The 14401-nt window shown below is 38.6% G+C and overlaps 1 protein-coding gene across 8 annotated transcripts in view; it reads left to right on the top strand.

The window, feature by feature from the left end:
• The window catches only part of myt1lb (myelin transcription factor 1-like, b), a 262765-nt gene extending 249400 nt beyond the window's left edge, over nucleotides 1-13365 (top strand). For 6 of the 8 annotated variants that reach the window (XM_051723176.1, XM_051723183.1, XM_051723180.1 and 3 more), the window contains 2 exons: nucleotides 724-867; nucleotides 11060-13365. In XM_051723176.1, the coding sequence (XP_051579136.1) occupies nucleotides 724-867; nucleotides 11060-11200 (285 nt within the window). In that variant the 3' untranslated portion in view covers nucleotides 11201-13365. Of the gene's footprint in view, nucleotides 1-723; nucleotides 868-4909; nucleotides 4973-11059 lie in introns of all 8 variants that reach the window. The other 2 variants (XM_051723179.1, XM_051723182.1) reach the window with 2 other exon arrangements.
• The last annotated feature ends 1036 nt before the right edge of the window (nucleotides 13366-14401 follow it).

The raw sequence follows: 14401 nt of genomic DNA, 5'->3' as shown, positions 1-14401 counted from the left end.
CACTTTGTGTAGAAAGAACGTAGTTGAACTGGGTAAACCCAACAACATTAGACGTGTCAGTGTAACTCAAATAAATCTCTTTTATTTCTTTATTTTCTAACTAGTGAAACTTATTGTTAGCATGCTAAATACATGCTGGTTGGAAGCGCGACAGAGTGTAGTTTAGTAACTATGCTGTGGTTAGCACAGCATTTTCTCAACGAAGCAAGCAATCCATTTTTATGTTTTGTCATCTACCTGTCCTCATCGTTAGCACAAGCTCCACTCTTCACCATTATAGTAACCCCCAAAACTCCAACATAACAGAAACTCTTCTAAATCTCAACATAACAAAACATTAAAAACTAACAAGTATCCCCCTATATATTCATCTTGCATGAAAACACATTAAATAACACTTAATTGTAACATTTACTCTCCCTATCGAATCCCATGCTGGGAAATGGAAACCCCTGCCCAGTTTCAACAATGCTACATCATGTAGTCCCAACTCAAATGAATTAAGTAAACTTCCATTTTATAAATTTAAATGGATAGAACACAACAATATCAAGTTGTGACAAAATTCACTCATTTTTTGAGTGAATGTACTGAGCAGTCTCAAGACATTAGTAAGAAACATGTTTTGGTTTTATGCTATGAAGGAAATGGTGAAAAGACTGACCCTTTAACTAGGTTCTTATCACAATAGAATTAACGCATCTGCCAATTTTTGTCCTACAGATCACCACAATGGAGTCGAATCTGAAGTCCTTAGAAGAAGAAAACAAGGTGATTGAACAGCAAAATGAATCTCTGCTGCATGAGCTGGCCAACATCAGCCATTCACTGATAAACACTTTAGCTAGTATCCAGCTCCCTCATATGGTAAGGGCCACATCCCAAACAAATAGAGGACAAGACATGGACAAAGAACACATTCATTTTATGTGTTCATTAACAATTTACAATAATAGACTCTCTTAGGTTCTCTTAGACCACATTTCTTGTTACATGCAGCATATTTAACCCAATAGCGTATACTTCAGCAATATAGTAGGAATCTGGTCACTTAAAACTTTCCTCCTTCACACTTATTTTGTGTTCTCTGTTTTACACTCCACAAAGTAAAAAAAATATTATTACAAAAGAATGACATCAGATTTCACCAACAGAAATCATGGCAAAAGAATAGAATCAGAATATAAAAAGTAATAATACAAGTAATAGCTTTAAAGTATGCCCATTCTCAGGAAGCAATTTCCATTGAAACTTCTGTTTAAACAATGTAAAAAAAAAAAAAAAAAACAACAAAAAAAAACTTGTCACTCTCTTAAATATAAAGTCAGAAAGACCAAACCATTATTTTGGGGAAAATGTCATGATGAATGTATCATGATTGAATTAAGGTACAAAGACACATTTAGCATTTCTCAGAAATTGCATAAAGAATAATAAAAAATAAAAACAACCTATAATGACTATATGGTATTGTAATTAACCCATAGCTGGAGGCGGATTAGAATCCATGTTGCAGAGGTTCTTTATTGTCAAAGACAATCAGCAGTCAAACAATCCAAGGCGACAGGCAAAAGACAGTAACCAAAGTCCAGGCGAGGTTCTGAACACAGCAAGGCAGGCAAACAGCAAACAAAATCCAAACGAATAGACAAAGGGGTAAATCCAACAAACAGGCTAAAGGGTCAATATACAAGTAACAGGCTTAGGCAAAAGAGAACGCTTGGTAAGGCAGGTGAACTGGCAATACTTCTCAACGTTTTCAGTGAAGCACATGGCGTAGCTACAAACAGGAAGTGCCACTAAAACTCAGGTGACAGCTCCCTCTGGTGGAGGGATGAACTGTTCATGGGCTGTGGTATTACAGGTATAATGTATTTGTAAAGCATTCGTTTATAGTTAATTTTGTATTTATATATCATTGTTCCTACATTGTTAATACATTAATCGAGTATATAAACATAGTAAATTATTCATTTATATTTTCTGCAGCAAATAATTGATTATTATTTAATAAGTTCATATATAAGTAGTTTGATAATGGTTTTTCATCCTTAGTAAACAACTTATTAATCATACCTAACTAATATATATTTAGTTGATGCAAACCATTGGTAAAGAAGTGTTAATGAGAACATTAAGAATGCATAAACACATAATTAATAAAGAAATTATTTGTACATTAATGTATGCAATGAATTGGACATATATTAATGCAAGCAAGTAATGCTCAATAAATGTTGTAATAAAGCTCGGAATAACTGCTAGCTAAATATTTTTGTGACCAAATTTAACTATAAATGCCTTATTAAACATTTAATGATCCATTACTCTGAAAAGGTGATAGGGTTATGTCATGGCCTTGGTCAACTTAGTAAGTTGTTTATTAAGGATGAAAAAACATTATCAAACTGCTTATATGTGAACTTATTAAATAATAATAAATTGTTTTCTACATTTAACATATAAGGGTAGCATTCTATTTTTATGTAGCCTAGTTTTTTATTTTATTATTTTATGTAATAATAATGTTAGAAAAATGATTTATAAATGAGCAATTAACTATAATGCTTTACAAATACTTTATATCAACTAGTTATTATAAAGTGTTACCAAAAACCCTGCAATGTTGATTTTAATAAAAGCAACATTTAAGTGAAAATATAACCCATAGCAAATAATGTATTATTTAATAAGTTCATATATTAGTTTGATCATGTTTTTTTTTTCATCCTTAGTAAACAACTTGTTAACCATACCTAATATTGTTTTCATTGATGCAAACCATTGGTAAAGAAGTGTTAATGAGAACATGAAAATGCATAAATCCAAAAATAATAAAGCAATTATTTGTACATTTAAGTATGCAATGAATTGGACATATATTAATGCAAGCAAGTAATGCTTAATAAATGTTGTAAGAAAGCACTGACTAACTGCTTGGCAGGGCTGGTGAGTAACAGAATACATGTAATGGGATTATGTATTTAAAATACAAAATATAAGTAACTGTATTCCACTACAGTTACAATTTAAATAGTTGGTAATCAGAATACAGTTACATTCAAAAAGTATTTTGATTAATAAAGAGATTACTTTGCATTTCATAGTTATTTTTTTCATGTAGTATTTAGTACTTTCAGTTGGAAAACATTTATTCGTATGAATAATGCGATAAGAAGATGTAGTTGTGTACACATCTTTGGTGTTTTGAGACAAGTTTGTAGCAGCAGACCTTGTGTAAATTGTCATGTGAAAATGTAGCTTTCTAGCCCTTTTACGTGCACCTGTTACCAGGTATGATTATATTTTTTTCTATCAAGAAAATCCTCGTTAGGTCTTTTTTTTCTCTCTCACTCTAGTAAGACTTTTGATATTAAGCCAATGATGTACTGCAAAAAATCTTATTCTTGATGAGAATTTTGTAATGTTTTCCTGTAAAAATGTCTGAAAATCCTTAAAACAAGATGCATTTGTCTTATCTTGTTTTAGAAGCAACACTGCATAAGATATTTAGGTTTTTTTAAAATATGCATTCCTCTTCACTGTATTACAGCCTGTACAGCTGAAGAAAAAAAACTTGCTTACAACCCACTTTTGGCACCCCTCTGTGGGCATTTCACTCTGAAAATGGAGCTCACACGTACCCATACGCCCAACAACACTTACTGCTTTGGCCACTGGGGGCAGTGTTTTGAATTTCAGTAAAAACAGACCAATTTTATCTAAATAAAATTCAACCTACTGTTTCCGATTTCACTGTGAGATCAGTCTGAATGTTTTTTTTTTCAGAGAATGTATTTTTAATGTGTGTCTTACTGTACTGGCAGATTTTTTTTTACTTGTTATTAACTTGTTATTTTACTTGTTATTAAAAAAAAATCTGTCAGTGCTGAAGAAGTAATCCAAAGTATTTAGATTACGTTACTGACCTTGAGTAATCTAACAGAATATGTCACAAATTTTTCAGCAGGTATTATGTAATCTGTAGTGGAATACATTTTAAAAGTAACCCTCACAACCCAGCAGCTAGCTAAGTATTTTTGTGACCAAATTAAAAGTGAGAATTATAAGTGCCTTATTAAACATTTAATGATCCATTACTCTGAAAAGGTGATAGGGTTATGTCATGGCATTGGCCAATTTACTAAGTTATTTAGTAAGGATGAAGGATTATATGTGAACTTATTAAATAGTAATAAATTGTTTGCTACAGTTAACATATAATAGTAGCATACTATTTATATGTAGCCTAGTTTTTTTTATTATTATTATATAAATACATTTTAAATGATCAATTATCTGTACACTAATGCTTTACGAATACTTTATACCCTTAAATGTTAATTTCAATAAAAACAACATTTAAGTGGAAAAATAAACCATTAAAATGTAATTGTGAATATTAGGGACATGCAAATATCAATATATATATATATATATATATATATATATATATATATATATATATATATATATACGTATATATATATATATATATATATATATATATATATATATATATATATATATATATATATATATATATGTAAATTATATTATGATTTATTTTTGAATATTCTATTAGACAATATATTAAGGTGGTTGTGCATTCAAGCCCCACTTGATTTCATTTCAAGAGACTGCACATCTGAGGCTGTATCCATACAAAATGGTGATGAAAATATAAAGTAACATTAAAATAAATCAAACCAAATATTTTAAAAACTAAAAGAAAAATGAAAAATGTAACCATGTGGCCCTTGAAAGTGATGAATTGTACTTATTTAATGGTAGAAACGACCAGAATCTGTAAGTTTCCTAAAATTAGGTGTTAAATTGAGAAATGTCCAGGACTTTGCAATATATTCAGCATGTTTTGTAAACTAATAGATGTTTGATTCCTCTCTAGAAATCATTGCTTCACAAAGAACCTCCGATTAGAAATAACAGCTGTTTACAGTTGCATCAGAGAGTAAGAAATTTATTTCCAGTTTAACTCTTCCCTTCTGGTCTTTTGTTCTCATATCTCTTCCCATACATCTTTGTTCCAACAGTATACCTCACTTTGAATAAATAATAGATATAACTAAAATTAAAAATTTGTAGGGCTTTTTATTTAACTAAGCACAAATCATATGTTAATGATGAAACTGGAATATCATGATTGTTTCTCGCATTAATGTCCACCTGAATAGATTTTGCTGTTCATGTGTGTCCATGCTAATTTTGATTGTATCAGTGTTCAACAATCATCTGATCAACTTTAGTTCTACATCCATTTTCATCAATATATCCCTTTGCATGACTTGCAAATATGTACAATTCCCCTCAAAGTAAGTAGCATTTTAACATAAGATCGAATATGTTTTTATGAAGTTACCACATATTTTGTAGATGTTTCTGTTGTGTTTGTTTTTCTAGCCTCTTTTAATAAAAGCTTTAGGATTTCTCAAAGGCTTTTACAAAATGTTTGAAGCTCAGGATTCATTTCAGGGTTGGGCAAAATTCTGATTTTAAGAATCTGCTCACTTTTAGTTCATGAGTCTGAATTTGCATTGAATTGGTCACAGGATGTTGAATTGGAATGATGGGAAAAGGAATTTACTGAACTGGAATTCAAAAAAATTCAACAGTAATACAAGTATTGTGACAAAACATAAATCATGACCAGTAGCTGGTTTCCATCCAATTATTTGTATAACCATTTTGAAATTGCACATAAGAAATCCTGAATGGAAACGCTTGATATGTGAATAAACTCTCAAAATTCACCTATAATTTAACGTGCTAGGCAGAGGTGGATTTTCTAGAGGTTTGCATTAATTAAAATGTGCATTATGGTGATGGAAACCGTTTATTCACAAAACAATGACGGTTTTGACCATTTGTGTATGTGTATGGGTGTGCGATAGCTTGATGTGACTGGCCCAACGAAAGGTCTGACCTTGGCAAACAATTTTTCGAACATAGCCCTTGAATGAAGGATGAGAAAACATGGATCTAAATGTAAGCTTTTAATTGTAAATTCAAAAGAAACACAAGGATCACTAGAAACACAAGAAACTCTGGAGAAACACAATATAACCTGGAGTGCAACACAAACTACACATTCCAATAAGGACAAGAACCGACAAAGACCAGGAGAACATGAGGGCATTATATACACAAAGACTAATTGGGTAAACGAGACCCACCAGGGAGAAATCAAGGGAAACAGAGAACAAAGACAAGACAAGAACCTAAAACATGACTTCAAAATAAAACTCCAACCTCCTAGCGACCTCTACTGGTCGCTAGGGGAAAGTCCCTTCATGTCATAGCCCCCCATTTAATGGCCTGCTCCTGACGTCAAAAACAAGAACTTGCGAGGGCCAGAGTGGGTAACAAGCATGAGACCAAGGGGGATCAGGAGAGGGCGGAGCCAACAGTGGATCTGGGGATGCCCAGAGGAGCAGGGTGGAGCGGTGGATATATATATATAATTTGTCTTTAGACCCCCTGCAGGCTAAAGGTGACTGTGGCAAGGAAGTCTGGGTTTTTGTGTGACAGGACCATAGCATCATCGTCCTATGTCTGTCTTGTGTTTCATTTTCTGTCTCTATGTGAGCGCACGTTTTCGGTTGTTATTTCGCTGCCGTGCGCTCCTCTGTTGGTCTCATGTTTCATGTTCGAAGCATGGTGTCTGGATCCTGACTTCCCTGTCTGGTTCGGTTTCAGTTGGTGTCGGGATCCGGCACTCATGCTCCTTGTTCTGTCTGTTATTGGCATGAGTGCATTGTGCTTATGTCATCTTGGAGGCATGCACTCACATCAACCTCTTTGGTCTGTCTTGTTTTATGTCCGGATCATGGTGTCTGGATCCTAACTTCCCTGTCTGGTTCGGTTTCGGTCTGTGTCGGGATCCGGACACTCGTGCTCCATGTTTCTGTCTGTTATTGACGTGAGTGCATTGCGTTTATGTCATCTTGGCAGCGTGCACGCGCATCAGTAATTTATGTCTGGACTACACGGGTGCACCTCGCATTGCACTGCATGCTCAGGTCGCGAGCCGTCTTCATGTTGTGCTGAGGTTCAGTCACTTCAGACTGAGGTGTCGGGTTTGTGTGTGGCCGAACTCTCGCACAGGTGTCCTGTCTAGTTTTGTCACCTGTTGCGTGCATTGCGTGGCGTTTGCCTCACGATGTACGCTCAGGCTTTGTCTAGTGTGGGAATGCGAGGCATTGCTTTGTTTGGCATTGCTACGTATTCTCTCGTCTTGTCTGTTGGTTGGCATGAGCGTATATTGCCTTATTGTCTTGGCGATGTGTGCTCATGCCATTCGGGTGATTTGTGTCTTGTGAAAGCATGTGGCTTGGTTTTGTTTCTGCATTGCCGTGTGTCTCTCAGTCTTGCGTCATACCCCGCCTCCTTGTTTGCTTATTATTAGTTTATTAGCCACATCTACCCTGTCTGTTAACCTGTTTGATTTCTCTCCCTATTTTAGTCTCCTTGTGTGCTGTCCAGTGCCAGTTCATCTTGTTTCTTGTCTCATGTCAGTACTGTTTATGATCCCAGCCCTACTCAGTCCTGTCGGTCCTGTATCCAGTTACCTCCGCCCCTGCCCAGCTTCAGTGTGCTGCCAGCCTGCATTATTTATTTCCCCTACGGTGTAGTTTATGTTTGTTTTTTGCCTTTTTGTATTAATAAATTCCTAACTTCATTCTACTCTGTGTCCTGAGCCTCTCTGCAATCTCTGACATTACGAACTGGCCAAGATGGACCCAGCAGAGGATATATTTTTGACGAGTTCTCCTGCTCGCCTGCGTGCAGAGCACATTAAGAGGCTGTATGGGCTACGGAGGGAGGACAAGTCCGTGTGGGTATATGCCTTAGAATTTTTGTCATTGTCCTCGGGTCTGGGATACAATCAGATCTGCCTAATCGATCTCTTTTGGGCAGGTCTGAATGAACCCATTAGATCTGTTGTCCCAGAATGGGGTGAGGATAGGGAGTTTCTTGAGGCAGTCAGGCTAGCCCTTAAATAGGAGGAATTTATCACGGCCTGTGCCTCGGGAGACTTCCTATCCTCATCCCAACTCGAGGATGAGGGCACCCCCCACACGGAAGTGGATGCCTCGGCCACTGCCTCCGTACCTCTAAAGAGGAGGTGGAGGAGAAAGAAGCCCAGCCCATTGGCTGAGCCCACTGCTGCTGACCACCAGGAGGCAGAGGAGCCAGCAGCTGACCGCCAGGAGGAGGAGGAGCTGGCAGCTGACTGCCAGGAGGTGGAGGAGCTGGCAGCTGGCAGCTGACCGCAAGGAGGCGGAGGATCCCACTGTCGACTGCCAGGAGGTGGAGGAGCTGGCAGCTGACCACCAGGAGGTGGAGGGTCTCGTTGCCGACCGCCAGGAGGCGGAGGAGCCGGCAGCTGACCACCAGGAGGTGGTGGCCATTACAGCAGCAGTGCTTCTCACCGCCCGGAAGAAGAGGTGGAGAAGAAGGGCACCTACTCCTCAGTCGCTGCCAGTGTCCACGGCCACAGAGGCCGTTCCCCTGCCACTGCCAGCATCCACAGAGGCTGTTCCCCTGCCACTGCCAGCGTCCATGGCCATGGAGACCATTCCCCAGTCCATGTCAGCACTCACGGCCACAGTGGCAATTCCCCTGCACTTGCCAGTGCTCACGGCCATGGAGGCTGTTCCCCTGCAGCTGCCAGTGCCCACGGCCACGGAGGCCATTTCCCTATCACTGCCAGTGCTCATGGCCACGGATGGCCGTTCCCCAGTCCATCTTAACAGCCACGGAGGCCGTTCCCCTGTCATTGCCGGTGCCCACAACCACGGAGGTCATTGCCGATACCCAGGTCACTCCCTTGCCGCTGCCAGTTTCCACGGCCATGGAAGCCGTTCCCCTGCCACTGCCAGTGCTCACAGCCACGGAGGCCATTCCCCTACCACTGCCAGCACCCACAGAGGCCGTTCCCCAGTCGCTGCCAGTGTTCAAGGCAACGGAGGCCGTTCCCCTGTCACTGCCAGCAACTACGTCCATGGAGGCCATTCCCCTGCCACAGCCAGCACCCATGCCTACCACAGTCAACAGGCCAGCGCCCACATCTGCCACGGTCAATGAACCAATACCCATGCTTGTCATGGTCAACGAGCCAGCACCCACACCTGCTATAGTCAAAGAGCCAGTCCCTGAAGCCGCTGCCATCCCAGAACCCCCTGAACCCTCCGAGTCTTCAATGGCTCCACCTCTAAGCCTTTCACGGCTCCACCCTTCAAGCCTTCCACGGCTCTGCCCCTGAGCCCTTCCCTCCTGACCCCGTCCAGTGGCCGCCACACAGTCTGCTCCCTTTCCTATCCTTGCCACCCTCCTCTCCTCCCTCATTCCCACCTCTGCCCTGAGGCTGCCTCCCAGGCTGCTGGACCCTGCCTGTACCCTGAGGCCACCTCCCAGGCCGCCGGACCCCACCCCTTTCCTTAAACTGTCTCCCTGGTTTCCCTCCTTTCCCTCCCTTTTTGTTGTGTTTTCTGTTCTGTGTTAGTGCTCATTTTGTTTGTCTTGTCTGTTGTATGATGTTCCTGTTTTGGGACGCCAAGAGGCATCCCTTTGGGGGGGGGTAATGTCATGGTCCTGTCACTCTGTCAGTCTGGGTTTTTGTGTGACAGGACCATGACATCATCGTCCTATGTCTGTCTTGTATTTCGTTTTCTATCTCTGTGTGAGCGCACGGTTTCGGTTGTTATTTCCCTGCCATGAGCTCCTCTGTTGGTCTCATGTTTCATGTTCAGAGCATGGTGACTGGATCCTGACTTCCCTGACTGGTTTGGTTTCGGTTGGTTTTGGGATCCGGATACTCATGCTCCTTGTTTGTCTGTTACTGAGTGCATTGCGCTTATGTCATCTTGGCGGTGTGCACTTGCGTCAATAGTTTATGTCTGTCTCTCACGAACACGGGTGCGCCTCATGTGCGCTTGCGTTGTGCTGCATGCCCGGGTCGTGAGCTGTCTTCATGTTGTGCTGAGGTTCGGTCACTTCGGTCTGAGGTGTCGGGTTTGTGTGTGGCCGAACTCTCGCACAGGTGTCCTGTCTTGTTTTGTCGCCTGTTGCATGCATCATGTGGCATTTGCCTCGCGATGTACGCTCAGGCTTTGTCTAGTGTGGGAATACATGGCATCGCTTTGTTTGCCATTGCTACTCATTCTCTCGTTTTGTCTGTCGGTTGGCATGAGCGTATATTGCCTTATTGTCTTGGCGATGTGCGCTCATGCCATTCGGGTGTTTTGTGGCTTTGTTTTGTTTCTGTATTGCCACGTGTCTCTCAGTCTTGCGTCATATCCCGCCTCCTTGTTTGCCTATTATTAGTTTATTAGCCACACCTGCCCTGTCTGTTAACCTTTTTGATTTCTCTCCCTATTTTAGTCTTCTCGTGTGTGCTGTCTAGTGCATCTTGTTTCTTGTCTCATGTCGGTCCTGTTTATGATCCCATCCCTACTCGGTCCAGTCGGTCCTGTATCCAGTTACTGCTGCCCCTGCCCAGCTTCAGTGTGCTGTCAGCCTGGATTATTTTTTTCCCCTACGGGGTAGTTTATGTTTGTTTTTTGCCTTTTTGTATTAATAAATTCCCAGCTTCATTCTACTCTGCATTTGGGTCCTAAGCCTCTCTGCAATCTCTGACAAAAACTCCATATGATGTTAGTTGTCAGTTCTCCTCTGGCTAAACAGCGTGAACATAATGCCAATTTTAGTTATCTATGTGTAATACAAGTCATGGGTTAAATTAGTAAACCGAGTAGGTGTTGGTGGCCAATGTTTAAACAAAAGGATTTTGTATGAACTATAAGATTAATGACTAAAAATCTTTGAAGTCCATCCTGAATTAACTACGGAAGTGCACACAGATGCATTGTCCTTGTTATTTGGCTGATGAAGGCTTTAGTTGGCAAATAATTTATTGTCTGTGTATTCCATTTTAAGAGTGTAGTCCATCCTTTGACCAAGGTGACCAACATTAATATGTTTTGTCATCACCCTTCACATATTTATTGTGACAGGAGTTTTCTTCTCTGTTTCACAGGACCCAATAAGTGAACAGAACTTTGACGCATATGTGAGCACACTAACAGACATCTACACAAATCAAGATCAGTATCAGAGTCCAGAGAACAAGGTCCTGCTGGAAAACATCAAACAAGCAGTGCAAGGCATTCCAGTCTAAAACGAAGAAATACAGGGGACAAAAGACACTTCCAAGAGAAATCATATGGGATGCCTCTTGCTTTGCTGTTGTAGTTTATCAAGCAGTGAACATACTGTATGTACTTTTCAAAAGTGTTATGCTGACTGAACATGATTTTTATTTGTATTTATTTCTCTTGCCTTGCTTTGAAAAAATAACGACCTGCCGAATAGTTTTTGAAAACATCCACATACAGTATGTGAAGTCATCTATCTTGCTGTTCATTCATGCACATTTAAGTGTACTATATATTTCTGAGCAGTAATGCAACCACTACTGAATATACTGCATTCTTACTTTTTTATGCTTGCTGAGAGAACATTACAAACCAAGAGTTAAAAATCACATTGCAAATAGAGTTAGCCACTTTAAAAAAAAAAAAAAAAAAAAAAAAAATACTAAACACTTTTTGTGCAATATCAAATATGGTTTTAAAAGATGTGAAATTTTGTTGTTAATGTTAAAAACAAAGATAAAAAAAATGGACTCTCTATATGAATGTTTATTGTTATCATCAAGACACAGAAACCTACTGGTGGAGATCCTGTTACTTAGCAACGAACATTTGTTTAACAAAATATCAAACATAAAATGCTTTGACTATTTTTGTTAATAGATATGCATTCTCATTTTATTATATTAATATAATACATCAATGTTTTCATTTGGTTCATTCTTAAAAACAAAAAAACAGTACAGTAGCCAGAATCAAACTGTCTCAGCAATGTATGACTTACCCTTGTGATTAAAAAGAGATGCAATCTATGTGGTGGACAACAGTTTGGGTATATGCAATTTCATGTTTGTAAACAGTGGAAGCTACAGAACCTTTTTACTATATGTAAATTATTGATTTTTATATAAATCTTTTACTACAAAAGTTTTAAAGAAGGGAAACATGGAAATTGTGTTTAGAGACAGATAATTCTTTGAGTTTCATCTTCTTTCTGTACAGTGCTGCACAGGGACGCCTTTGTTTCCATGTTCTGATGTTTGTATGGAATCTAAAGCAGCGTATGAATGCTTTTGTAAAGAATATATAGACAATGTAAATGGGACCTACAGGGTTTTTGTCCCTCACTTTTGTGCCAGAAGACTATTTACACATGTCCAAGAGATTTACCCGACCTTTGGTTGACGTGCAATCTCCAAGTGTCTCTTTGGCGTGCGGTTGGAAGGCGTGATGACAGACATTCAGCGGTTTTGAGGAGAGATTACAGGGAATTCAAATAGAAATGATGACAATATCTTTACAAGAAATATTGTGAATTTTGAAATAATGATGCTAGTTCATTTTAGTATGTTCTATACAGTATCATAAAAGAATAATCCCCAGCAGCACTTTATTTAATATCTAATCACTGTACAAATCATCAAAGAGTACTCAGTCAAAATAAAGAATTTTAAGTGGTTAAGAAAAAAAATCTCCCAATACAATGGGTTTGGATGTTAGATTCAAAAGAAGACTTTGGGGGCACTACAGTATGCACCCTTAATTTCCATTGTACTATTAGCTGTAGCAACCTTGTTAAAACCTTATTGAGAGCTGATGCGAAGGTGCTTGTTTTCATTGTATTAATCTGTCCTATTTTAGGGCTGCATCATTCATGAGTGCACAGAATCACGTCTGCAGCTTTATGACAATATAGTAATGCTTTCCATAGACAGATAGCTAGTATCATTTTTGAATAAATGATCATCATTGGTACAATGGAAATAGGATTTTTAAGCACAAACCTGCTGCTCATTTACTGTCTGTGCATAATATTGGTTAAAAAAATAAAAAAGATATCTGTGACTATTTACCCAAGGTACTGTAAATGTAAAGATGTCACATATTAGAATGCCGAATTTACATATGGATCATTGTGAATTCATGACTTTATTTATCTTACATTTCTAGGTTGATTTGTTTGAATCATCAATGATGGAGGAATTTTGTACAAAATATTGTGCTCTCTGTGGAACTGGAGTTTGATTTATTTTTGTATGACACAGCATGAATTTGTTGACATTTTAATTTTACTACAAATGTGTGAGATCACAAGTTGATGTGATTTTTCATTTTTAATCTGTGAAATTTGTACAATATTTGTCATGCTAGATGTTGACACATTGTACTCTGAATAAAGAAAAATGGTGTTGCCACAGACTCGAGTCAACTTCTATGAAACTTTTAAAGGAATATTCTGGGTTCAATACAAGTTAAACTCAATCGATAGCATTTGTGGAAAAGCATAGATTACCACCAAAAAATATTTTCAACTCGCACCCATTTATTTACAGTGGGGCACTTACAATGGAAGTGAATGGGGCCAATCCGTAAACATTAACATACTCACTGATTCAAAAGTATAGCCACAAGACGTAAACAATATACATGCCAAGATTATTTTAGTGTGATAAAATTACTAACTAACCTATCTGTGTAAAATCATATCCAATATTCAAACTTTGTTGCCATGACAGCACAACACCTGCAAAACCTATAAGTGATTTTATCACACTAAAATCATGTAGAGCAAAGATTTTATCACACTTGGGTCATGTTAACACATATAATGTTTACATCTTGTGAGTATACTTTTGAAACTGTGTTTATTTTGATGTTTAAGGACTGACCCCCATTCACTTCCATTATAAGTGCCTCACTGTAACCACTGTTTTTAAATCAACGAGAGAGGAGATGTAAATATAAGTTATATGATTACAAAGGGAATACATTGTAGAAATAAAAACGTTTTTTCAACTGGTCATATTTTCACAGAAATAAAAAGAAATGAAAGAAATAAGAAATATATATATATATATATATATATATATATATATATATATATATATATATATACTTGTGAAAAGATCCAAATTCGTGAGCAACGGAGGAGTCAGGAGACAGCAAATGGTTGAGTATTTATTCACACAATTCAGTGGCCAACTCAAATAGGGCTTTCAATATACACAGTCTCTGGCTTTTGCTGCTGGTCCTTCATACACCACTGCTCTGAGCCACTCTCTCTCATCCTCTGATGCTCTGGTGAACCTTATCAGGTCTCCCTCCGCCATCACAATAATGAGAGACAGGTGTTCGAGTAATTACAGCCCAGGTGACGAGCCTTACCACTTTCCCTCTCCCGCAGACAGACACATGACCACGCCTCTCATGCCACAATACTGTGTGTA

The sequence above is a fragment of the Myxocyprinus asiaticus genome, chromosome 17 (assembly GCF_019703515.2).
Source record: "Myxocyprinus asiaticus isolate MX2 ecotype Aquarium Trade chromosome 17, UBuf_Myxa_2, whole genome shotgun sequence".
NCBI lineage: Eukaryota > Metazoa > Chordata > Actinopteri > Cypriniformes > Catostomidae > Myxocyprinus > Myxocyprinus asiaticus.
This window is presented reverse-complemented; position numbering and strand designations above follow the sequence as displayed.